We start from the raw sequence: 27,225 nt of genomic DNA, 5'->3' as shown, positions 1-27,225 counted from the left end.
GTGTGTAGGAATTACTTATTTGTGTGGTTTCAGTTCTTCCACAATGTAGCTGTGTGTTTATCAGCATCAGATGAACGTATTTCAGAGCTAGCTCTAGCAATGTGTCTTTACCCTTGGTTCTGCTACAGAATTTCATAAGGCAGGATATTTTATCTGTTTATCAATCTTACTTTATGTCAATTTGGTACAGTAAGACTGGAGTGTCCTAGGGTAAAATGGTGTGAACTAAAGAACTCTGACCCAGGGAACCAGTATATGGTTGGATGGGAAACCTACTTAGGGATATTTTCTGGTTTTTGGGAGATTGAATCTGCAGGTTTAATGGCCTGTTAACACAGGGTTTAGGAGCAAACTAGCTTCTAAATAGTTATCAACTTCCCACAGATGCAGTGTCTGAGAATTGGTGTTTTATCTGGATTTTTCTGTGCTCTTAGGAGAGTAAACATGAGAAACAAATGTTTCAGGTCACCAGGACTAGAAAAGTGCAGCTGGCAGCTTGTCTGGAGATACTGTTAGTTGTGCTTATTTGGTTAAATATGTAGATTGGTCTTAAGTGCTTGTCTTCATTATGTTTTCTTTCGTACTGTACTTTAAGTTAGGGAGGAATGTTTTTGCAGAAATGGAAACTGAAATTCTAAGGCTGAAATCTTTTCCAGTCAGAGTTTGTTGTTCAAAACAGTGCTCTGAGCCTCCTTTTAGTTTATACTGAGGAGGTTAATGTATGTGGTTAACCTTATGATTAGGTAATTACAGGGTTTAGGCACCAGTCTTTGTCTCACCAGAAGTTTTTTCTTTTGATAATTGTCTCATCAGTCTTGTTCTCCTTTCAGATGTGGTGAAGAGCCTGTATTTTCCCCTGTCTGGTATATAGTGCCTTAAAAAATGGGGTTTGGAGGTGACCTGAAGTATTCTCATGATGCTTTATTAAAACTGCAAGACTGGGAACTACGACTGCTGGAAACAGTGAAGAAATTTATGGTTATGAGAGTAAAAAGTGATAAAGAATATGCATCCACTTTACAGAATCTTTGTAACCAAGTTGACAAAGAGAGCGCTTGTCAATTGGATTATATCAGCAATGTGTCCAAGGTAAGTCTGAAGTTTGAATTTGGAATTTCCTTGGGTTTTGGGTTTACTTTTGTTTTTTTTTGGTTTGAGTTGGATTCCTATCCATTCAGTCTTGAGAGTTAATGTTGCCAAAGTATTTAAAATGGATTATTTTAGTTTCTCAGTGAAATGTACAGAAGTTGTGCTTTAATCTTCCTTTGAAAAAATCAAGTGAATGAGAATCAATCCTGATTTTTGAAAAATCAGTATTTTACATAAATGGGTTGAGCCTGCTTCTTTGTTTAGTGCTTTGAAAATCAAGTATGCTATAGTAAGCTTTTCTTTTAAGATAGGAACTATTGTTTATGTTATATAGAATTTGTGACAGAAATAGAAAAATGCCAGGAAACCAAGTCAAAGCCTAGCATTCCAGCTGTTACTCACACTGCAGCATGTGCTGTAAGAACAAAACATTCATTCAGGATGTTTCTTGTAATTGTGAGGTTATTTTGTATTCTGTTTAAAATAACTGTGTTGACTTTTTAAAAAGGTAAGGCTTTCTCTTCTCCAAATTACTGGTTTTTAGATTTAGAGCAAGTCCAAGTAAATGTAATAATGAAGCAAACTTCCCTTATCACCTGTTTGAAAGTTTTACTCTGGATCAGGATTCTCTACTAACAAGAGAAGACTATTCTGTTCTGATGGCTTATTCAGTTCTTGGCCCTTGTTCTGTAGCAGTGGTTACACAGTGCATTCAGTCTGGCATGAATCCTCATTTTCTCTCTGCAGGAAAACACCCTTTCTGGGTCAGGTTAAATTTCAGACAGAGCAGTTTTTATGTTGTGGGCTTATGGGATGGCTGCGTGGACAGTGGCTGTGGTGTAGCATTAGGAACAGGACTGCTCCGTGTGCGGCAGGATGGATGTATACAGTGTTAGATTGGCTGTGGGAGACTTGAAGGCTTTGCTGCTGTAGATGGGCTGCTTCAGCACTGTGCAGTGTTTATATATAACATGTTCTGTTGTTGCTTCCCTCCCTCACAATAATTCTAGCCTTGCAAATCGAAATATTGCCCTTTTTTTTTTTTTTAAATTGGCACAGAGTATTTAGCGTTATAAGGTTTAAACAACCATTAACCTTCACATAAGTATCTCAGTTCAGGACAGTTCATGTTAATAACATGAGCACTTCTTGAGAGCAGATAAATTGAACAAATCTGGAGATCTGACTTAACCATGTTCTTCTTGGCTCGAAAAGAGGTGTGCATGTCACATTTTGAAATCTTATTTTGGACAGAGGCGCTCAAGTTGTCCTTCAGCATCATTTTCATTCCCTTTTTTTTTCTCTTAAGGAGGTGTAATTTTTCACTAAGTTGCATCTCTGATTTCTATGTTTCCTCTGTTTTCTACATTTTAACAGCAAAAATATTCATTTGGACTGGCAGATCTTTTATATGGGCTTACCTTATAATTTCACTGACACCTTGGATTTTGTAGCTATGTAGTGACACATTATGTTACTGGTTATGGCCATTAAAAAGCCTGAATTATTGGTTATTTACTGATCTCATTCTAATTTATTTTAATATTTTGTGATACTTTTTTTCTCTCTGCCTGACATTTTACAGAACCAAAGAATGATGCAAATATTATAGAAATTGAGTCTAGTTTCTTACATCTTCTAAGATATAAAACACCTGGTTTTGTTATTGTGGTATTATTTGGCATTTTGTGGCATTAAAACCCAATAGCAAGATGTTTAATTTTTAATGGGTTTTGTTTGGTTGGTTTTGTTGTTGTGGTTGTTTATTTTGGCTTGATTTGATCTCTAAGTGTGCAGTAAGAGTGAGCACTTAGAGAGACATGGTGTTTGGGAAAATCTGTGTTCTGTTTTTTTAAGAGCTTCCAGACCTTGTCCTAATTTAAAATAATAAAATATAATAATACAAAGCACAGAAATCCTGCTTTACTGCTATTTCCATATGGAAACATCGCTTTTCCCTTTTCCTGATGGAAAGAGTGATGTGAAGAACAGGGAAATAGGCATTTTTTTTTTTTAGTAGAAAGGGAAGTAATTGCTATGTTTCTGGCTTATTTAAGCTCATTTCGTGACTTGTAAACTAAGCATTTCTTTGAAATACCTGTACTGTTGAAAAATGTTTTTGGTGTGATTTTTCAGGATTCAAACAGTAGTTGCTTCATCGGTAATAAATCAGCCTTATGGAAAATAGATGATTCTGACTACATTTTCACCTCTGAGAGCACTTTTATGAACTCTTCTGTAACCACAAAGGCCCACTCTTCTCACACAAATGTTCAGTGCCCTTATCCTATGCAGCTTTGCAGTATGGCTTCTGAAGTGGCCTCCAGCCACAGCAGGAAAGCTTTAGGCCTTGACATTTTATAACATGACACTTTAAGCAGTCCAGATATCTCTGTGCCAATCTGTGGGATATTTACAAGCTGGAAGAAATATTTAAGATAGTCCAATATATGGGGCAGTCAATTGTCTTTTGTTTTGTTCTTTATAATCGAGTTTCTGTTGCAACATTGTCATGTAGAGATGGAAATATTAGGTATATATGTTTGCATACTCTATATAAAGAAACCTCAAAGCTAAGAAACAAATTATTTTCTAAGGTTTTTATCTCGGATTAATTTCTGTTTTAGTAAGAGCCACAATAAATACCAATAGAACTCATATGCTAGTTGCCTTTAAAACCTTGCAATTCTGTGGCATGTAGCCACTGTGAAATCTTAGCTATAGCACAGCATTCATTGTCAGGGAGTTATCTTTAAGGAATCCAATGTGTGACAGCAATCTTGAGGGTAACCAAGATTTTATTTGAACTGAAGTTTAATTTCACATTTGTGTCTCTGATATCTGTAGATGTTCATCCATATTCAAAGCCACACACAGCGCATTAAGCTGTCCTGAAAACTGACAGAATGTCCAAGGAAGCTATTAAAGCAAGGGTACAGAAGGATGCTGGGTTCCAGTGACAGATGGGTGTTGTGTCTGTGCTTTGGTACTGGTGGCTTGACTGTGTGAGGCAGCTGATGTAATGGTGTCCTCTTAAACCACCACCCTTCAAGTATTGCTATCAGGTATTCAGAGAAAGGTGGAAGTCAGCTTAGGCAGAGCAACTCTGGGGCAAAACGGGAGGACAAAGGGTGTAGGAACATAGTTCTCAGGGGTGTTGGGGGTGTATTTAAAAAAAAGGCTGAAGTGCTTTCTTTGGTGTACCGAAATACTAGGACAATGCTGAAGGGTGAATATTTAATATTGTATTTTTGTCTCTGACGTTTTTTAATGATTTTTTGAGTGAGATTGAGGCATGATTTTGCTGTTCCAGGAGGATCTCAAATGCATTTGGGTGAGCTTAGAATTAGTTATTTTACTGAACTTTTTTAAACAGTGATGCATCTTTTCCCACAGCTCTTATTAATTGTTTGGTTATTACTGAGCTGAAATAAATAGGTGCTTTTCTGTTCTTTTTTATAGTCTTGGTTGCTCGTAGTACAGCAAACAGAACAGCTGAGCAAAATAATGAAGACACATGCAGAGGATCTTAATTCTGGGCCCTTGCATAGGCTTACAATGATGATCAAAGATAAGCAGCAAGTTAAGAAGAGTTTCGTAGGTGTTCATCAACAAATTGAAGCGGAGATGTACAAGGTATTTTATTAATCTGTGCTTGATAAATTGATTATAATTCTCTATGTTTAAAAATATTAAATTAAGAGTGGCTTTTTTGGGTTTTGTTCATGCTGTGGTGAAAGCGTAGTGGGTGGTATGTCGAATGCTTAGTTAAATTTTAATAATTTTCTACGCAGATTTTCTTTCCTGCTAGCTGATAAGGCAAAGATTAAAAAGTTTCTTCCATATGAATTTCCGTGGACATATAGAACTGGAAATGTTATTCTAGTAGAGGATAATGAATTCTTGTGTGATACTTCTCTATTCCATCTCTTTTCCTGTTCTAATTCCTCTCCAGACATTCATGGGTCCAGGGCACTGGAAACTGTCCTTAATGAGTGCTCTTGGCAGCCTGGACTCTTTTGGGAGGGGACAGAGTGTTAGTCTCTATTCTAAAATATAAAGCAGGTGTAAACCGAAACCGAAGATTGAGGCTGCAGGTGAAACTCTTCAGAGAGTTTTCCATGATATATCTGATATCCTGCTTGTGTTCAAAGTGCTGTATCTTGTCAGTAAAGCTGACAGAAATCGCAGTTTCAGATGCCCTGGGGGAAATTTAGCTACAGGTGTCAAATAGCAGAGCAATAGTCTGAAAGGTCTGCTGAGAGGAGGAGAAGTGCTGTTTCTTCTTTATTCCAGCAGAGAATTTGGTATTTGAACTAGTGTAATTAAATGTAACATCTGAGTAAAGCAGTTAACACTGTCATGAATTGATGAGTAAAAGATTCTTGGGCCGGTTCTGAGAAGTACTTGGAGCTATTCTGTATTTAAACTAAGGCTATTTTAAGTTAAACATATTGGCTCTAATAAGATTGCTCTATAATATGCTGGAATCTTGGCATCTTCCTCAAGTAGGGACTATGGGGATGTCTTTTTTGATTCATGGTCAGTAGGCTGTCATTATCTAATAAAACTTCAAGCCAAATAATCACTTGCTGCTACTTATGAATTGGTGCACCTCAAAAAAGTCGGAGTGGAAGAAGAGGAAAAGCTCGTAGCATGTGTTAGAAATAACAGAAGAATTGCAGAAAGAGAAAAAGATAAGAAAGAGAGGCTGAATGGAGTAAGACTGCTGTAAGCTCAGGTATACTTTGAAAAGAGACTATGCAATGTTTTGTTTTCTGTTAATAGGCCAAACTCTAATAGAACCTCTAATAAAAATGTCTTTTAAAATAAGACTTTTCCAAAAAAACATAATGCATACTGAGCACTTGCCAAATGATTATTCCAAACCATATTAACTTTATTTATTATGGGCTGCATAGCTGCAAAAGTATTTTGCATCCTGCTGATTAAGCTTGCATTGTTGTTTGGTTAGAGGTTTTTTGGGGTTGTTTGCCTTTTTTCCCCTTCCTGAATTTTCAAAGAAATATTTGAATATGGTTCGCCTATAGTTAGCTGACATTGTTCAAGGTTTTGTGTACCTGTAGCACTTTGAGAATGATTCCCTGAAATTCAAAATACTTCTCATGTTCTGTGGTATTGTTTCTGATTTTGTTATGCACAGAGGTAAGATGCCAATTATGTTTCAGGACAGTATGCAAAGTTTGTGAACATCAGTGTCTGTGCAGCTCCTATTTTAGGATAAGATGGCATAAAAATGTGTTTAGCTGAAATGCATATGTGTCATCCTTTCTTATTCTAGACACGTCTGTAATGAGGAATCTTACAGGGAAGATTTTTAAGAGCAGTAAATAACATGGCTTTTGCACAAATGTAATGGATTTGTATCTTGTAGATTTATTCTAGTTTCCATTAAGATATTGAATAATTTTCTTGAAATTTAAGGGGAAAAAAGTAGAGTGCTGTTATGATTAGGTGGGTGAGACCTTTTGAAATAAAAATGGAGTTTAAAGTAATCCTTGACCGTCTCAATTCCTTAAGCACTCTTTGGGAACAGACAATGCTCTTGGGTGTTGGTTTTATCTGTTGGAAAAACACAATCTAAGAATCATAATGTAGTTATTATAAAGGTTTCCTCATGCTAGTGCCCTGTTTTTATTTTTCAGTTTTCTGTAAGAGAAGCTGTTCTTATTATTTAGGTCTTAATTCACTACTTCTTAATTGCATATTTTTCTCCATTTGTGATGATGTCTTTAAATATAAATTGTCATAAAGTTGTTTCTCCTATATTGCCTCTATTGGTGTATAATAACAGCAGATGTGTATAATTTACAGAGGTTAGAAATATGAGTATATGTCATTGATGTGGAGAAAAGGTTCTGCTTTCAAATTAAATATTACACAGTTGGCCCAAAAATAGAAGCTGTAGACAGCACTTTGTTGGGTTTTTAGGGAATTTAATTAAGTTTTCAGATGTTGGTGAAAGTAGTGTTATCTGGGCCTTGCCTCCTGAAAAAAAGGGAAAATTGTGAACTTCAGCCTTCTTCCTGCCAGCTGCAAGAGGAACAATTTTTCAGTAGAATGAACTTCTTTTTCTCCACATTCACTGAGAGGAGCATTTCCATTAAAAGTAATTAATAATTTCTCTTCCGTGATTTTCCAATTAAATTTTTGTTTTTTGGAAATTTTTTTTTCTTACAATGCATGGTAGGTTTTTTGGTATTGTGATGGCTGGTTTGTAACTGCGTTTTGTTTGCAAGTTCATGATTTGGGATTGTTTCTGAACAGTGCACTAGTTTTGTCACACACTGAATGAATGCTGGGGGTAGAAGAGAAAACTTTATTTTAATTTTGTGACCAAAAATGTTATGTTCAGTGCTCAGGTTCATGGTAGAGGTTTCTTATTTGGGGGTTGCTTCTGTAGCTGGGTTTTTGTTTGGGTTTTTTGGTTATTGGTTTGGTTTTCCTTTTTAAAGATTTAAGTTTTACCATTGATAGTTTATTTCATGCCAAGTTGCTGTTCCTTAGTCGTTTGTATGAAGTGTAATATCTAAAAATTTTGCTTTATTTTAGGTGCAAAAGAAACTCCTTCTTATGCGTAGGACATTTTAATCCAGTATGATTTGTTAAGCATCTTTTTGTTTGGTCTTTTTGCCTTGAAATTGGAATAGAATATTGTTGATGATTAGCTGGATTTTCTAAATATATTTTTAATTACATTGATGTGAATGGGGGTTTGCTTCTTAGGCCTCTTACTTAACTCCTTGCATTTATTGATTTTGATTTCACATCATGTAATTTGCACCATCCTATTAAGATTTTCTCAAGCCAGTGGAAAATGTAACATCCTTATTTTCAATAATAAATTCTGTTAATTCTGTTTTACTAATGCTATGTTTTTTAATGTGTCGAGAATAAGTCTTTTTAATGCTTTTGATATTTCTCTTTTCTTAAAGGTCACAAAGACAGAACTAGAGAAACTTAAATCTAGTTACAGGCAACTAATAAAAGAAGTAAATTCTGCCAAAGAAAAGTATAAAGAAGCTGTGGCTAAAGGTAAGATTGACTTCATTTTGTGTATTTATTAGTGCCTTTTTCAAACCTGCTAAAACTGTTACAATGAAACAAGGCAATTTTTTTTTATTTTGAGCTGCTTGGTTACAATATAAAAGCTAACTTCTTGTCTTAAGTAAGCCAGGCTGGTTGTCATAATGTATGCTTGGTATAACCTCTTAAAAGTCATAAAATGTAAATGGTGATTCTTTTAAGTATTTGTATTATTCCTTCAGTTTTTGAAATCTAAAATTGCTCAGATGGACTCTGGTCTCACCTGCATTGCAGCTGCATCCTACTTGCCTGTGAATTATTACTGTTGCTACAGTGGCAACAGCATCAGATAACACATCAAACCTTTGTCAACCTCATCTAAAAGGGGAAAATTTGCACACGGAAATTTTTTTTTTAGGGAGCAATATGTTCAGTCGGCGTGGATTCTTATTACCGTTGAATTGTGCTTGAATGATGAGATAAAAGAGAGCCTTTGTTCTTTTATGTATTGAAATATCATGCTAATAGTTTTTCTTATGTGTCCTTCTTAGATTTTCTTTTCTTCCTTTAGTGAAAATTGAGTGGCCATATGTATTGGATGGCAGTATGTAAGTGTAATTCCAAGATCCATCTTAAGGTTTTGTATGAGAGTCTAAATGACAGTTAATGTTCTTGGTTCTGTTGTAGTATAATTATAGTAGCTCTCAGGAGATATTGAGATTGTAAGGAGAGATTGTTTCTTTCCAAATTTGTTCTGAAATGTGGACAAAACAGCAGGGATAAAATGTTACACTTAGCACTGTTGAACTTTTACTGTTCTTTTTCTTTTACTGAAGTTCATAAACACTTAAAAATAAAAATGCATACTTTGATGTTAATTTCGTTCAGTTCCATGTTTTCTGTATGTAACTTAATTTGATTTACTTGGTTTATTCTCAAATAACTACTTAACTTTGGAATATGTAGTATGTATCATGGAAAATATAATAGGATGGTCGGATCTTAGTATGTTATTTTTAGCCTGTTTTATCCTCTCTTCCTGTTACTAATCTGGTCATTCTCTATTTCTGAAGTACCAAACTTTCCCATTGGAATAAAGCAGTATTTTGTCTGTCAGCAGCTGTGATGCTTTGATGTGGTTTTGATTAACTGAATTAATCTTTCTTCAGATAGACAGCAAACATAAATTGTTTCAAGACACTTATCTCCTGTGGTTTTCATTGACCTTCTCTTTCAGGCTTTTATATAATGTTTGTCTATTATAATTCATACTTAATTAAATTTCTGCTAAAATCTTGCTTTGATAAACACTGATGCCCATAAAAATGTTTTTCTCTCAAAAGTTGCAGATTTGCTTCTCCCCTGCTGCATCCCAGGCCCAGCTACTGTTTACAAATACTTGTGCATTTGATGAGCTACTACAGTTGTTTAACAGCTGCAGGTCAAGACACTTGAATTTTTCTAAGTCGTGGTATTTCTGAGTTTTTAAGTTGTCAAACTGGTTTGCTGGTGAAATGAAAAGTTAGGGAAGTCTTAAAATTACAGTGCTTCATTATTCCAGGGTATTCTTTATTCAGTAAGCTTAGCTTATTCAGATTATGTGCTATTAAGATATATTACTTTTGTTAACGTACAAACTGTTTCAGTTTTTCAGGATTTCAAGAATTATTGAAAACAAGAGAAGAAACAGTGCTTACCAGAACAGTGGGAGGGCATAACCAAATATTGAAAAATAAGCTGAAAACCATTTTGTTAGACAAAAAAATGAAAACATTTTGACACCAGCTCTTGCAAGTAATGTGTTAAAACAACCCATCCAGGTTCATTTCTGCAAAATGTTGTTTTAAACAGAGCCTGTTCCTCTATAAGGACTGTACAAGTCTGTAAGACAGTGACTGGCTTTGCCTCTCTGGAGCCAAAGGGGAAAACTGCCTCTTATGACATACAATTTTAGCTTTACCCTGAGGGTTGCTTGTAAAGTCATAGAGCACCTGTATGAGCTGGTCCCAGGAAAAAAATGAAAATCACACAAAGTAGTCTGACAAATGTCTCTGTTTTGCAAGAGTAATGATTATGAAATGTAGTTACTTTTTCTGCTTTGTTTTAGAGCAGCAAAGCCGCTTTCTGGTGAGACAGTAGGTTTATTAGAGCTACTAGTGAAAAAGGTACAGTTGGTTCTTCAGCTTGTGAAGACAATTGCTTCCCAGTTTCCTGGTTGAGTTATTAAAAATTATATTAAGCTCTGGGCTAAATACACATGGTACAGGATGTTAACTGATAAGGGTAAAGGCTAGCAAAGTTTGTACAGTGGAAAGTGATGTTATGATTTTCTGGAATTGGGAAGCAGTCTCAAGTAAACTTGAATTTCTGTGTGTGCTACTTTGCACCAGTGAAGTTGTCACTTTGAATCAATGACACCCTAATGCAGAGTTACAGGTGTTTTCATTTTTTTGGTGAAAATACTAGGAGGACCATTGGAAAGATTAGTAAGTGTTAAGGACTGTATAATGATACTGGTTAGTTACAGGTTTTGTTAGTGTTTGAACAATGTGTAAAGCATGTGGTGGGAATTTTTTGTTAGTTTTTTAGTGAGGGACAGGGAACTGGTTTCTGAAAGAATACAGGAGCTTCATTATGGAAGATTTTGTGCTGTCCAGATTTGGAGGAAGGTGAAAGTGTCTGAGATTGTGTCCCAGAAGCTGTTCTGGGGAATCCTCTGCTAGGACTGCTTCTTCTTGTGCATCAAGGGAAGCAATGGGACAGTTGTGTTGCAGGAGGAGCACCACTGAGACTTGGCTGCCACTTCCACCTTGGGCTGGGTCGCACTGCCTTGTTATGGCCACCAGTGTCTGACTGATTTGTTTTGTTTGTTCTAGCCCTTACCCCAGTAAGTCATGCATAGCTGCTCCTTTCTGGACCAGTGGTTACCATAGGACTCACAAATGCAGTCTGGTTGGTTTTTCTTGTGCATGGAGGCTCCAGGTGTCAGGCAGTCTGGTTGATGTTAGTCATTTGCATAATAATTTTCTGCCCTTTTCTCCCCAGACATTCATTCTTATGTTTTTTAATGTATGGTAAGAGATAACAAGGAGAGAGAGGATGAAGGCAGCAAGCTGAACTAGTCCAGTGCCTCTTTAATGAGGCGTGCTTCAGTTTTTGGGACTCTATGGACAGATTGGATGCAATAGTCTCTTCTGGATTAGAAAGCTTTGTTAAAATAAACTCCACAGGGTATGTGTAGTGGGAATGCAGAGCATGTTCCTTTGCATAACTGGGGTATTGGAGTCATAGGGCGTACAGGGGTCTTTGGAACAAAGTATATGACAAAAAGCTTTTTAAATTATTTTTCTGTAATGAAATGGACAGCCCTGTGAAACATTCTGTATGTCATACTAACAAAAGACAGTGTAAACATCTTCCAACAGCAGTCCAAAGTAACAGTCTCAGAGTGTATATGAGTCTGAGTTTACAGGGCTGTGCTAATCAGTGATGCTGAGTAATAAGGTGATCAGAATGTGGCATGTGGATGTTGCTGCTGTAGAAAAACACATCAAGCCAAAGTTTGTGCCAGATGGAAAAACCACGGTTTCACTAAAGAAGTCACAAATCTTCTGACATAATTTAATGAATAATGTATTAAGAATACAAAATGAAGAGTGTAGGACAACTGTAAGTATCAAGTGTGATATTTCATTACATTTTGAATCTCATTTGGTTGGACCAGTAACTGCTTCCACTTAAGTTTGGTGTTTGCACAATTATTTTTGTTTCTGTAGGATTGTGCATCTCTAAGTATAGTTCAGTGTGTCTGAGTGGGGTTTCAAATATTTTCATCCTTGAACCTTTTGAGTAAGCATTACTTACTGCTATATAAATAAGGAAATAATGATAGCATGAAACAATCATTTACTCAGTCCATTACAGGTTTTAAAAAAAGTTGAAATGTATCAATAAAGTTTAGCATCAATTTTAGTAGCTAATTTTGGTGTTATATGTTGTAGTGTGAAAGGCTTGCTCATATATCAGTAAATATTGCAAGTTGGAACAGAGCCAGTGTAGCTTTGGGAGGTTCGTACTGAGTTTTAATACAACAGACTCTTTAGAAAAAATTAGAGTTTTTGTGTAAATACATTAATTACAGGTGTTTCTTGTAGTCTTATTCCTGGTTCATTACTGGTTGAATGCAGAAAATATTTTTCAGTGCTCTTACATGACACAGTGGATCTGAAATAAGCAGTAAAGGAAAAATACATGGATTCTAAGTATTTAATATCATAATTTCATTTTATGCTGCTACAGCAGCATAAAGAATATTTCACTGGATTTCTCTAGGCTTGTGTTCCCTGACACCATTGTGATTTAGAGGAGCCTAGAAATATTAAATGTACACTTATCACATTGTACCATATTGCTTCTGTTGTAAGAATGTTTTCCCTGCAATTCAGGTGATTTAATGCTTCAGAATTGATGTGACTTCTGTGGTACATACTGAAGTTTCACAGCAGCATAAACTCACATCTGTGATGAATAAGAGAGCTGTTAAAAAGGCTTTCATTAAATCAAATTGTCCTACTATTCTTTGTAATAGCCAAGTGGTCAGAAAATACTTAGCAGGTGGATGGTGCATTCATTCTGAGATGCCTTTAAAATTGTTATTATGCAGTTACATTTCCTGGAGTTGTTGCTGCAATGAGGGAAACTCCTAGTAAGATTTTTTTTAAAGCTTAGTTTTGACTGAGGCTCTCATATTGCTAAGACGAAACAAGTAGCACTGGCTGAACTGGTCTGTCTTACTCAGAGACGCCAGCAGCTTGCATAGATTTAAAATTAGTGTTCTACTGTAAGTATTTCAACACATACATACTACCAGTGCGTTTGCTTGGAAGGGGTAGGGGTTGTTTCTGCTGTGTGAAATAAAGCTTCTAGAGCAGGAAACCCCAGGGAGTGCAAAGAGATTTTGGTTACTTCTTAGGGAGTGTGAGACTAGCTTGCACATACTATTTCCTCTTAACACAGACATGCAGCCCCAGGATGTGCTCTCCTCACAGACCAGCAGGCACAGGACAGAGAATTGGCTAAAGGTGCTTAATAGCTCACCCTGACAGCAGTTCAAAAGCTAGAACATTCTTTTTACTGTTTTTATGCTATGTTACTTAAAATTAGGCTCGTTGCTTCAGTGAACTAATTCTTAACTCAGAAGTTTAGATGCGGTATTCTGCAAATTTGAACTCTTTAAATATGCACAAATAGTGTTGGGGTTTTTTTCCCCCCATTAGGAAACTATTATTTTCAATCATTATTTTGTTAAGTAATAATTGGGAGAAACCTATTCTCTTCTCAGAAACTGGTTGAGTGGAGAAAGGAATAACCGATTTTACTTGTTGAAGAAACACATTGATAAAAAAATCTTACAAGACATAAAAGAGAAAAGATCTTTGAGATTGAAGGTAAAGATCCTATCCTGTTTCTGTCTGTCTTTGTGATTTTGGTCTATTAACACCTGTGTTAATTGAGACCACTGTGTTTGCATCTCTTGGTTTGCAGAGTGATAATAAGGCTGGTCACTAAACTTCTGAGCATGTTTCCAGAGACAGAACTAACAGTCAGAGCTGTCCTAGTTTAATGGCAGCAGTTTGCATAAAAATTGCTTTGTAGATAGGAATATTTAAAAGTCTAAATTGGGAGTGGAGTGGCTGGAGAGAACCTGGGGTGCTGGTGAATGACAGGCTCCACATCTGTCAGCAGAGTGACAGGTGTCATCTGGGGTGCATCAAATACAGCACAGCCAGAGAGTCAACAGAGGGGATTGTCTTATGTATTCAGTGTTGGTGAGGCCTCACCTGCAGCGCTGAGAGAAGTTCTGGGCTTCACACTTCAGGAAGGATGTGAAGGCACTGGGATGCACCCAGAGGAGGGCGGTGGAACTGGTGGCAGGGCTGGAAAGGCTGTCCAGCCTCCTTTTTGGAAAAATGGAGGCTGAGAGGTGATCTCTCTGTTCTCTGCAGCTTCCTGGGGAGGGGAAGTGGGGAGGGAGGTGCTCATCTCTTCTCCCTGGGATCCAGTGACAGGACATGTGGAAAGGGCTCACAGCCATGCCAGGGGATGTTCAGACTTGACATTAGGAAACATTTACTCATGGAGAGAACATTCCAATGTTTGAACATTGGAACAGGCTTCCCAGTGAGGTGGTTGATGCCCCAAGGCTGTCAGTGTTTAGCAGACATTTGGACAGTGCCCTCCAAAACATGCTTTAGTTTTTTGCTAGCTCTGAATTGATTAGGCAGTTTAAACTTCGTGATTCTTGTAGATCCCTACCAACTGGAATACCGTAACCTAGCCTTAGGGAAATGAAGCTGGGCTCAGTATGGGAGTCCAAATGATTCAAAAGTCATATCAGTGGTGGGTTTTTTTGGATCAATAAGAACTATTGTATGAAGAAGTAATTTTCATAATCACCTATGGTATTTAGATGTTTCTAGCATTATAGTATGAAATACGGAATTTAAGGAGATAAGTTGGGTCAGGAAGGTCCTGAAATCAGTTAAGTGGGTAATATAGCATAATCAATTACAGAGCAAGTTCTACAATCTGTGTCTTTCCTATTGCACAATGAAAATCTAGTAAGCTGAACAAACTATGAGGAAATAGGACTGGCAAAGTAAGAAGGTTGCCTCCAAAAGCACGGTGCAATGATTTTTTTCTCAAGAACTAACTGTAAATTGTGTACTGTACAGTATTGGGAGTCAATTAGCATTAAATATACATAGTTACATTGGTTTGATGTATAAAAGTAGGGTTTTTTTCCTTATAATTTCTAGGCTTTTGAATTACTTGCTGTAATTTAAGTGCTTAGTCCATAATAAAATTCAATTGAGATAAAGATCATGTCCCACTAGTATTTGTTCCAGTTTCAGTCTGTGGAGCAGCTGAGTCAAGTTTTATGATTCTAATGTAAAAATATCTTATTGTATTAAAAAATATATTTCTAGAAAAAGTGCTATTTGAAAGCCATAGCCATCTCATTCATGAGTGTAAAGAATGTGTTCTGTGTTCAGTACCATAATGTAAGCAAATGATGTAATGGAGTGTTCTTTTCCCGGCACAATTAAATAATGCTCCGTGAAAAGGTGTATCTCTAAAGTTGAAATAAATAAGGAAGTGACTGGATTGGAGTTTTGGTATTGAGAAAATCAATTTGCTGTAAAGACAGCAAAATACTCAGAAATTATCTATGTTGTTGAAAATGCTGAAAAAAATGTGTAGATGGAAAGAAATGCAGTTCTGGAAAATTATTGAAAAACTGCAGTCATAAATAATGGGAAATGCATTGACAGCTTTATAGTTTAGTGCTGGTATTTACAAAAATGAAAGTTTCTAAATCAAACTTAAGAAGAAAAGTTTTTTCTGTTTTAAAAATTATTACAATATTTCCATTCATTCAGGGGAGAATTCCCATTATTCAGGGGAGAATTGTTACTTCCTTAAAAAAAAAGGCAAAAGAAAAATAGCAAAAGCTCTGATTCTTCCATCTTTTTCTATTTAAAAATTTTTCTGAAATCGAATGCTGTGATACTTAGTGAGATTTTAATCCAGAAAATTGCAGCAACTCTGGAGCCAAGCTGCTTAGTGTTCTGTGGGACCTCACCTGTTCTCTCCTCAATCCTAACCCATAAGGTCACTCCTTCTCTGTCACTCCTCATCCATCCTGAGGCAGTGCTCCATGGACACCAGCTGCTCTCTGATGTAAAGGGCGACTTTCTCCTTGACTTCCTGGGTTGCTTTTCCTCAGGAGTCTGAACTCTTCATTGCATAGCTCCAGTCCTGCCTCTGTGATCCTGACAACATGCTGGCCCTACAGCTGCACACAGACCCCCAACTCACCACATTTATCACCCACACTGCATGCAGGATCACATAGGCATGTCATCCCAGCATGTCGGGGTCCTGGAAAGGATTTGTGGGACTTCTCACATTGGTGCTTTGGAAGAACCTTCTTGCCCATCTGCACCTCCTGTTTTGTTTTCTTTGTGATTGATCCTTTCCCATCTTACCATGCCCTTTAAGGAAAGTCTCCTTCCTCAGGACTGTGGGTCACCCTCTCCATCCTGTGTAGTTCCTAGTTTAAAGCCCTCCTAATGAGGTCAGTCATTTTACTGACAATGGAAGGGGCTTTCTGTCTTTCAAGCAGATGGTGGTCTGCAAAAAGGGTCCTATGGTTGTAGAATCCAGACCTATGTGGCTGACACTGGTTCTGCAGCTACCTACCAGCCTGTATTGTCAGTGCTCTCCTTGCACCCTTTCCCTTCACTGGCAGGATTAAGGAGGACACAGCCTGGTCCCTTGTGCTTTTCATGTCTGCCCCTAGAGCTCTGTAGTCACTTTTGGTACTGTCCAGGTTTCCCCTGGCAGTGTCATTGCTGCCCTCATTTCTTATGACATTGCCTCTGCTGCTCTTACCCTGTACTTACCTATATCCAGAAATTTGGATGGATTTGCTTTTTGTAGTCCCTGAACTACAAGAGGCTGTTATGTTCCTGGTGTATGTGTTAGTCCTCAGTTTCTGTGGATTGTTAGCCACAGTTTTATTTATGTATAAAGACTTTCTTCCTTCTTGTTATTCATGTACTCACCTTGTCCTTCAGTTTCTACAGTTTTAGCATATTTAAGGTTTCTCAGTGTGTTTCTTTCAAAGGGATGTAACCATATATTGTGACATCAGATGTGTCATTGGCTCCTTTTGAAAATAAATTAATTTTCAAAAACTAGCCTTGTGTAATATTGTGTCATTGGTGTATCTACATGGGATGGCATTCATTGTGTGCTGAAGCCAAAGGTCATGTTTCAATACCAGGAGCTATACGTTTAGAAATTTAGTTTGTCTGTTGTGAGCTAAGCCTTTATAATGATCTGTATTGTGTCTTTTATGAATACTTTGTCCTCACTTTGGAATGGCTGAAGGTCTAGCTGGGAGGAGTTGGAAAACCTGGGAAAGAGGGGAAAAACCTAAGCCCACTGACATAATTATTTCTTTTAAAGCCAAAATATGTGTGAAAACTGCAGTGTTTATTTCCTTAAGGTCAGCTTCCCTGAGGCATTTGCACTGTACATTAAAGATGAAGTGAACGTTATGAGCTGAAATTTTCCTCAGTTTATTGTCCCATCCAGTATTTTTTCTCCTATTCTAGGTGATTATTAGACAAGAGTCTAATAATTATGATTGCAAGAACTTTGGATTAGCAAATCTGCCTTTTAATTGAAAATAGACCAAAACATTCTTTTCCTGGATGGCTGTGTTGTACTGTAGGCAGTAAAATCTTAAATGAATTTCTATTAGAAATTGAAACACCAGAATCCAGAATGAGTGAAAAAGAATGCCAGCCTTTTCCTTGTAAATATAAAACTTTCATAATTGAATTTTGCAAGCTTCACATTATAGTTTATGGTGTGACATATTGTATACCCATCAGTTTCTATTAACATTAAACAGTTTTGTCAACAGCTGATGGCAGTAGAATTATAATTATATCTATTTATGAAATTCATTGTAGAGATAAAGAAAATTGGATGTTTTCCTCTGTGCTAATTGACAGGTAGGACAACTGTGTATGCTGCTTCACTGCATTTTGCTACTATAAAAAATAAATTACAATATGAAAATAATACTGTAACTTTGTTACAGGCTCTATTTTAAAGTTGAGTGAATATGATAATTTGATTTATGTCACAATTAGTTGAGGTGTTCTGCTGAGGAATAATGTGTAGCAAAGGTATTTAGTCCTTAAAACAGATCGGAAAATCAGTTTAGATGCTAATGAGGTTTCTGAAAGAGATATAGTATTACTAAATTGTGAGTTATGGGGATTTGATAATTTTAGTGTAAATTTTCAGTTTAGTTTAGCTGTTGAAGGTGGTTTGTTGCAGTTCACAGGTCACAAGCCCATACTGATGGTACATGGTATGACTTCAGATGTACTAATATTTCATAAGCTGAAAACTGATAAGGATTGTATTTTAAACACATGCAGAGACAACTCATAGCTCTTAAACTATGACATATGGAGATAACTTTATATTATTTGATCTAGGGCATGCTTGAATAGAAATAGCCAAACACAGAATAACCCAAGAAATAATGCAGCATTTTTGCCTCTGCTACCACCTTGCCTGACTCTTCTGGCTTCCCTCAACACTGTGTCTCACTGTGGACTGGCAAGCAAAACATTTCAGCCTTGGATTCCAACAGCTTTGTCCTCTCCTTTTTCATCCAGTCTTCATCCTGTAACTGTACATGACCTTTCCCTTCCCTTCCAAACTCTCTTCAGTCCCCTTCCAGTATTTCCTCATGCTCCACATACCTTTCCTTCTCCAGAAAGATCTTACGGTATTTATGTTTTACTCCGAAGATGACCAGATTGACTCTGTAGCCTACTGTATTTAGAAAAAAAGTCTGTATGATACTGTGTATGATACTCTGAAATTAATTGAGCTTTTCTGGTCAGGAATAATGTATATCCAGGAGGAATTTAGTTCCTAAGGCAGATGGGAAAATAGGATTTTACACCATCCTGTTATGTTGTTGTGCTCACGTCAGACATGCATATTGGGGTATTTAACTTCTGAGATATTCTGATGTGTTGGATTATTTTTCCCCTTATAAATTATCTACATTTTATTTAGAAATAAATAGTGTGGGCTTTTGGGGGGGGGGGGGGGGGGGATAAAAAAAAATTGGTCTCCTCATGAAACATGAGTTTAGATGGTTTGCCAAAGACAAAACCTACTATGTCTGGCTAAAGTTTAAGATAGACTTGTGAATGCTATCTCTCCAAAACAGTTCTGCAGAAATGTTTAAAGTGGATTGTTTCATTCATACCTACATGAAAAATTCTTCTCTGGTGACAGTTCTGGAGACATGCTTTGTCTTTGTTTTACGGAGTAACTCAGATAAATTGTAGTGTAAGAAATCTGTACCTTTCATGTACAAAATTAGGTCAGCAGTTGGATTGTTTTCAATTAAATGAAAGACACAATATCCTTTTAAAGTGATTTTTATTAATCTGTACTTGAAATATAGCTGACAGTGGTGTGAAGTAGCAAGTGTCTAGAGAGCCATAGGAGAGTACAAAGTGATAGAGACATGCTTTGGCTTCATGGTAATTTGTTACCTAGGGAGTTCCTGAGTCAGAAGTGCTGTCCTAGTTCTTAGTAGCTGTTCAGGATTTTTTTTTTAATACACTTGTCCCTTCACTGTTAAACCACATAAGATTTTTTTTTGCTTATGATAACTTTTATCAAAAGAATACATAGGTTAGCTGCGCGCTCTTTGAAGAAGGTCTTTGTTTTTACTCTTTCCATATAATGCCATATAATGTACAGTTTCTACATTGAAAGAGGTTGTGCAGATCTGTTAACTGTGTCTCTTCTTACATGTTCCTCCTTAGACTCCTAGTGCTTCAGGATCCTTCACTGTAGTAATTCTTTCTGTGTTTGTCTTGTTTCCTACCTTTCTGATGGTAATGCCCTTTCTAAACCTTTCTAAACTTTCTTGCATGTCAGATGTATTCTCCCTGAGGTCAACAAATTGCTTACTTTTAAGTGGATTTAATCAGTAGCATAACAACCCAGTCTGCTCCTTCGCTAAATAATATTGTGTTCAGCAGCTGCTGAACACTGAGTTTATGTTTCCATCAATCTTGCTGTACTGACCCCAAGATCTCATTTCTGTGTGCATTTGGGATTACTAAACTGAAATAGCTCTTTACCCATGCGCACCTCTCTACATATTCACTCTATAATTTACTGTGTTATAGTCAGTACCTCTCTAGGTTTCTTTGTTGGTTTTGCATGGCTTGGTTTTTGGCTGTGGGGGGGGCCACAGAGGTGGCTTCTGTGAGAAGCTGCCAGAAGCTTCCACCATGTCCAGCAGAGGCAATCCCTGATGGCTCTGAAGATGGACATCCTGCTGGGCAAAGCTGGGCCAGTGAGAGAGGTTGGTGACACCTCTCTGGTGACATATTAAGAGGAGAATCAAAACAAAGGGACACAGTTTTTTCTACCCAGAGAAAAGGAGGAGGGAAAACAGCATGTAGAAATCAAGGTCAGTGGAGAAGGAAGGGGAGAAAGTGCTCCAGGCACCAGAGCCAAGATTCCTCTGCAGGCTATGGTGAAGACCAGGGTGAAGCAGCCGTGCCCCTGCAGCCCATAGATGCAGGGGAATGCAGAGATCCACCCACAGCCATGGGGGAAGGGCCCATGCTGGAGTGGGTGGATGCCTGGAAGAGGCTGTGATCCACTGGGAGACCCGGTGCAGAGAGCGGCCTTACTTCTGGGCTGGAGCAGCCTGTCCTTGGAGGAATGCACCCTGTGGAAAGAGTGACCCACATCACAGTCACAGCAGTTTTGGGAGGACTGTCTGCCCGTGGGGGCAGTTCATGCTGCAGTAGGTGTGGTATGGCTACTGCTCGTGAGAGTGGACCCACACTGGAGAAGTTCATGGAGAGCTGTCTCCTGTGGGAGGGACCCCACGGCCCTGCAGGGGAGGGATTCCTCTCCTAGAGCAGTGGAAGAACGCTGTGGGTGATGGACTAACCAAAACCCCCATGCCCTATCTCTCTGCGCTGTCTGTAGGAAGGAGGGAAGGGTTGGAGGGAAAAAGGTGTATTTAAGGATTTATTTGACTTCTCATTATCCTTCCCTGATTTTGTTAGTAATAAATTCACCTTGTACCTTTAAATTGAGCCTGTTTTGCCCTTGGAGTGTTTTCTCCCCTTCCTTATCTCAACTCATGAACCCTTCATTAAATTATTTTCTCTCTGCCCAGCTGTGGCAGAGGAGGGTGGGCGAGCTGCTTTCGTGTGTGCCTGGCATTTGGCTGGTGTCAAACAACAGTTTTATTTCCAGTTCTTCGCATTTGGTTTCCCTGATTGCTACTTTCAGACAGCATCTTCATCATCATCGTCTACATCACCTCACCTGTCCAGCTGATATTCCTGGGACTCTCCATTGAGTGCCTACTTCCTCCTGTATAAACTAATCATAATATTTTAGCTAAAACTTTGTCAAGTACTTTTGAAGTTTCAAAGCTAAGCACCATCCAGTCCTCATAATTTGTTCTCATTTCGTTTATTCTCAACAACCTCTTTTTCTGACAGCTTAGAAATAAGAGATTCATTGACTCTTTCACGAAGTAATATTTCATCGTGGAAATCTCTGAAGGTCTGAGGTAGTGATCACAGAAGGAAAAAAAAATCTTTTCTTGTACCAGCTCCTTTTATATAGTGACTGTCGTTTACTTTTTCTGACAAGGTTTCTGACTCCAATGTATATGAAAGAGGATTTGTTACTGATTTTCCCTCAACTTTTTTTTAGTGTGCCTTTAATGTTGCTCTGTTTTGATCGATTTCAGTTCACAGTCCCGTATGTATACCTTATATGACACAGCTCTTCAAGGTCTGCTTTTAAGCAGCTGTTTTGCCACTTAGCTGTGAATGCTTACATTTTCTTTCTTCTCGACTGTTTTTTGATGGGTGGTAGATGTGTTTCTACTTACATAAATTATCTTGAGTTTAGAAGAAATGCAGTGGTCTGAATGAAGTTGCTTTAGGTAACATATGTTTATCTGCGCTGGTACTTGTGACTCTGCACTTGATATTTGCAGATATGAGATTAATTTTAAATAGTTTTAGTTCCTGAAAAAGTAATGAAATACTTGGTAAATATCAAGAAGACAGCAAGGATGTCATTAAAGGCTTATATGTCTGTTCTAGTTATGGCTGAAATAGAGTTGATTTTCTTCACAGTAGCTGTTGTGGGGCTGTGTTTTGGATTTGTGGGGGAAAAAGTGTTGAGAGCATACCCCACATAGCTGTGCAGTTACTGTGGCAAAGAATGGAATAGGTGATCTCATGAAGTGCCTTGTAGCTCTGCAAATCAACCCTCAGCTGGTCCTGTCAGCTTGAACTTGAGGATTTCCAGTCTCCGTGGTGCAAAGCTGAGGCTGTAGAGCCAATCCCGATCAGGATATTAGTGTGATAGGGAAATGTTAAGGTATAGGAGAGAAGCTGCCCATTTTGAGCGGGAGTAACAGTGTGAGGGTTCAGCTGCTCATATATAGACTGACTGCATCTTTGCTTTATTAGGATTATAGGTAGCAACAGGAATACTTAAATACAAAAAAATAATATATTTTTAGTGCATCTAATGTAGGAGGACATCTTTTTCTCTTCTAAAAACATGATTTTGCAAATAAAAGAAAAGCTTTGAGATAGTAATGCATCTGAGATTTGTTTCTTGTTGATAGTTGTATTATTTTTATACTTGTGGTTTTTATATACTTTTAGATAAGGAATTCTTAAGTTTCTGCTCAAAGAAAATAACTTTTTTCTTACAAAGTTTATTAATTAGTAAACCTAACATTTGGTCATACTTATTATCTGAAAGTGGTTGGATTTTACCTTCCTCAGAGAAGTACCTTAAAAATTACGGTAGAAAAAGGGGAAACCTGACATAAATTTACCAGGTGTGTGATCTATAGGCCTGTATACTTTTTAAATCACCATGTGCATTTTTGTTTTGTTTTCTCTCAGGAAAGGAGACAGAGAAAGCCAAAGATCGTTGTGAAAAAGCCACTATGAAACTTCATATGTTGCATAACCAGTATGTGTTGGCACTGAAAGGAGCACAATTACATCAGCACCAATATTATGATACAACACTTCCTCTGTTACTTGATTCACTACAGAAGATGCAAGAAGAAATGATTAAAGCCCTGTAAGATGTATTGTCAAGTATTTCTGACTTGTAAAATTTCTGTGTGTACTATTCTAATTAATTTATAACAGTTGAAAATAAGAAACTGTGATTAATTACTTATATATCAGGGGATAACAGTTGAAAAAAGTCTATCCAAATGATGCAGATGGTAGTTGTGAGTGCTCACTTAAGCCTACCAGTAAGACACCATCTTCTTACAAATTCTTACAGCTTGACTGTGGTGTTTATATTTGAGCACATGATTTTTTCTTCAGCTTATAGACAAGAGGCAAGTTTGTTGCCTCTGTTGTAGTCATTATTATGAAATTCCATCAGCAACAAATTTTCTTTAAGCTGCCCAACTGTCTTGAAAGTGATTGTGGAGGAGCCACAATCAGATGCGCAGTTAACGGTATGGGTGGGAGGATTAACAGGATTATGTAAACTTGATCTCACTGTAAGGAGTCTCCCTTAAAAATACTATGACCTCTTTCCTAAAAGATCATTCTTACATCATTACAGAGTATGTCAAAGTGATGACATCTGAGATAGGATATTGAGGACTTTCAGCCCTCCTTTCTGATTTGTAACCACCATGCTGCCTCTTTGTCTTAATTTAGAATAAGGGATGGTTAGCTTTTTTTTAAGTGTTCTTAATTCAGATGTGAAACACTCTTCTTTAGTTCATATGCTTGTCTATCCTGAAGTCAGAATTTGTCTTGATTTCAGTGCACAGGAAGTGAGGGCGAGTTGGGGATTCCACACTTTATATGGTGCAGGCATCATTAGCTTCCCTATGCAGTAACATTTTAATTTTTTTGCTTCAGGTAATGGTATTGAAGTAAAGCTTTGTAGTACTCCCTGTACGGTCCTTTTAATTTTGTATGTAAGATCACAGCAAAAGGCTACATTTAAATGTGTGTGCTCTAATTCAGGTGATTGTTTTAGAATCACGAGCTATAATAATTAACTGAGGAAATTTATGATGGAACAAGAGCTTATTGAAACTTATCTTTGCTCTTCCTGTAGTAAAAACCTGTAAAAAATACTTTTGTCTCTACATAGACTTTTTTGTGAGTTCCATATGTATTGGAAAATGATTCTATTATAATAACTTATACTAACTAACATATAGAGATGCTGATTTCAGATGTAGAGCTTAGTGTGACAACCACTGTGAAGCAAAACTTCCTCAATAACCCTAATTTTGCAGGTGAACTAGTTTTTTAAACCTGATAAAGCATAGATTAATATTGCTGATGATTTTTTTCTTTCTTTTTTGTCATTGTAATGACAAAATGATATTACATTGCTATAGTTGATGTTTAGCTATCTTTTAATCACACTCCATTAAGTACTTTTCTGGAACTTTTTCACACATGATATTCTCAGAAAATACAAGATTTAGTGCCTTCTCTTGCTCAGAACTAGTGCACTGAAAAAATCCTATCATACCATTCTTTTTTATAGAGCAAATATAGCTTGAGATCTTATCCAGGAAAAATGCATTTACACTTTCCTCTGCGTATTTGGCTAGCCAAAATTCATCAGTGTTTTTTGAATGGCCATCATGCTTTGGATCCTGGCAAACTAGCAAATTCATCAGAGATAAAAATGAAATAAGAAATAATTATGAAGGTACATTATGAAGGAAAACTAAAAGTTAAGAATAGAAGGGTGTTCCGAGTATGTGTCACTGTATGCTATTATAAGAGTAGTGTCACAATACCACCTCTTCCTCTGCAATTAATTTTTCATTTGGTTTTTCCCACTCTTGGAAGCAGGTAAAGACAAGGTTGGGTGGATTGTACTTTCTCACAGCAACATATTAGTTAATTTTCTCTCCACTTGTAAATATATTCTTACTTGTGATTTATGCCTATTTTTGTCTGAATGATAAATAATATACATAAAAAAATGCTAGAAAAAGACGGAAGACCAGTGTTGAAAGGAAATGCACACATTTCTGTAAATAATTTTGCTTTATCCCAGAATATATTTTGTCATGAATTATGAAAATCTTCAGTGTTATAAATGGGTAATGTGATGATTTGCTCTCACAATTAAGAGATTCACATTGTGTGTATGTTAAGAGAAGTTTTGTTGATGTATGGTTATGTTATTGTAGTTTGTTTCGACACCCTCTGTTCTGCCTATAGTCCCCGTTTCCTCCCTGTATTGTTGCCACTGGACAGCCTTGGTAGTCAGGACATGTGGAGGGAGGGCATGCACTCCTGCCCCTTGTATGGGGCCTTTGGGAATGGAAAAGCTGCTTGCTAGGGCGTGCAGCATGGCAACACCTGACCTCCAGTCAGGTTACAAGAAAGCAGTCTCCACCAATAGATGTTGAATAAGAGTTGACAGATAGACTTTGGGAGGGGCCAGGATTGGCTGACACGACCTCCAGGGGTATAAAAGGCGGAGCAACCATGTTTAGGATGAGCCTCTGGCAGCTGGGTATGCTCCCAGCCACCCTGGCCTTTTTCCTGATTCAGTCCTTGGTTGTGTTTGTTGAGGTTTAAAAAACCTTTGAAATTTTAACATGAGTGGTTGTTTCTCACTTTCAGTATAGGTTACAAGTGTGGTAAGTCCTGTGTGAAGAAGAGCATTATCACTGAATTCTATTAATTCCCTTTCCTTATAATCTCCCATTTTTAGTTTAGCTATGCTGTGTGTTGGTGCACTGAAATCAACAGAAGGAGCATGGTCTTAAGAGACTCTAGCCACCCTCAGTCTGTAGGGGAAAGTCCTCAGGTGATGCATTGCTTCTTTGAATATTATATTGTCATATTTTTCCCTTTATAGCCAGTTGGAACAAGACTTTGTAGAAGCAGCAGACTGAAAATTTGAAGCATCTTCAATGCCATCTATGTCTTCAGTGCCATATTATACACTAGATTTTGTTTTCCTCTCTAGAAAAGGGATCTTGGATGAGTATAGCGAGATCACCAGTCTTGTAACAGAAGAGATTGTGAATGTCCATAAAGAGATCCAGACCTCGGTGGAACAGATAGACCCTAACTCCGAGTATAATGACTTCATAGATACTCACAGGTAAGCATTTTCATCTCATGTTTCTTCTTGAGAAAACCCTGCATTCAACTGCAACTGCTTAAGTGCTCAGAGGAATTTGTTTCTGTTTGGTTCCTTTTACCTTGTTTCTTGTACAACTTCATCCTAATTTGAAAATTATTTTACTTTGCACGTACAGAAAGCTGGCTGAACAGTCTGTTTGGCTGGTTCTAGAAAAACACATTTCCAGTCACATGAGAAGAGCCAGGACTTTGATACTGACAGTAGACTACGCATTACAGTCTAGACTCAGTGTGAGCCGGTTTACTGTTTATTTGGATGCAATTTGTGTTCTGGATTAAACTTGTTCTAGTTTAAAGTCAACTCTAGATAGCTTTGTACTCTGCAGTTATTGCAGGTTGAGACTTCAGAGCATGCAGATAATGCAAGAAAGTTCTTGCTTAAAAGGTGTATTTCCCATTTATTGAACTATTACTCTGTTTTACTGTATGAAGAAATAGCTCTAAGACTTCTTTCATTATCTTTTTATTATTGTTACATGTGAATTAGTGATTGTCACGTGCTGGTTTGTGATGGAAGCATGTAAGAGTCACCCATTCACATTGGTTTTTGAGAACCTTGATTTTGCTGTCAACTTGATTCAAAGAACTGTAGTGTGTTTTATTATCTCATGAGACTTTAGAATAATGTTTTTTAACAGGAAAAAGAATATGTATACAATTGCTATCTATTCTTATATTTAATATATAATTTTAACTGTAATCTAGTTAATGAAATGCTTCAAGACCTGATGATTTGCTCTATGATCTACTCAAAGATACATGTTGATTTTGAAATTATATCAAGTATTTACTAAATTAGGTCATCAGAAGTTGTTGAACAAGAAATAGAGTTTGATACATCTTTACTAGAAGAAAATGAAAACCTTCAAGCTAATGAGATCATGTGGAATAATTTAACGGCAGAAAGTTTGCAAGTCATGTAAGTCTCTATAAATCTTTCGTCCTTTGGAAATGCTATTCTGTGTTATATCTGTGCTCACTTAGATCCTTGCATGGCTGTGTCTCCATTTTTAAGGTTCAGTTTTGAAGTGTAGTATTTTCAGGCTACAGACTCTTTCCCATGCTGGTTGTACTGTTCTTTGCACAAAATTCTTCTCCTTAGTCTCCTCAAAAACTTGCCCTTATTTTCAAAGTATGTAATTCTCTGTGCCACTTCATAAAATGCCCCAAAACTACGATGAGTCCTCCTTAGGAAGGTGCTGGTTCATTTTCCCAAAAGTGTTTCCACATTCACTAACCTATT

The 27,225-nt window shown here is 37.2% G+C and overlaps 1 protein-coding gene across 30 annotated transcripts in view; it reads left to right on the top strand.

Annotated features, from left to right (window-relative positions):
* FER (FER tyrosine kinase) overlaps window positions 1-27,225 on the top strand; it is a 160,468-nt gene that overhangs the window by 17,429 nt on the left and 115,814 nt on the right. For 26 of the 30 annotated variants that reach the window (XR_010353706.1, XR_010353707.1, XR_010353708.1 and 23 more), the window contains 6 exons: window positions 831-1,089; window positions 4,552-4,725; window positions 8,046-8,145; window positions 22,722-22,905; window positions 25,804-25,941; window positions 26,782-26,901. Coding sequence is in view for 23 of the 30 variants with exons in the window: in XM_064404888.1 (XP_064260958.1) it covers window positions 883-1,089; window positions 4,552-4,725; window positions 8,046-8,145; window positions 22,722-22,905; window positions 25,804-25,941; window positions 26,782-26,901 (923 nt within the window). In the remaining 7 variants the exon portion in view is untranslated. Of the gene's footprint in view, window positions 1-830; window positions 1,090-4,551; window positions 4,726-5,791; window positions 5,831-8,045; window positions 8,146-8,378; window positions 9,253-13,478; window positions 13,584-22,721; window positions 22,906-25,335; window positions 25,472-25,803; window positions 25,942-26,781; window positions 26,902-27,225 lie in introns of those variants that run through there. The other 4 variants (XM_064404902.1, XM_064404914.1, XM_064404903.1 and 1 more) reach the window with 4 other exon arrangements.

The sequence above is a fragment of the Passer domesticus genome, chromosome Z (genome assembly GCF_036417665.1).
Source record: "Passer domesticus isolate bPasDom1 chromosome Z, bPasDom1.hap1, whole genome shotgun sequence".
Taxonomy (NCBI): domain Eukaryota; kingdom Metazoa; phylum Chordata; class Aves; order Passeriformes; family Passeridae; genus Passer; species Passer domesticus.
The sequence above is the reverse complement of the archived record's forward strand: the minus strand, read 5'-3'. Positions and strand labels throughout refer to the sequence as shown.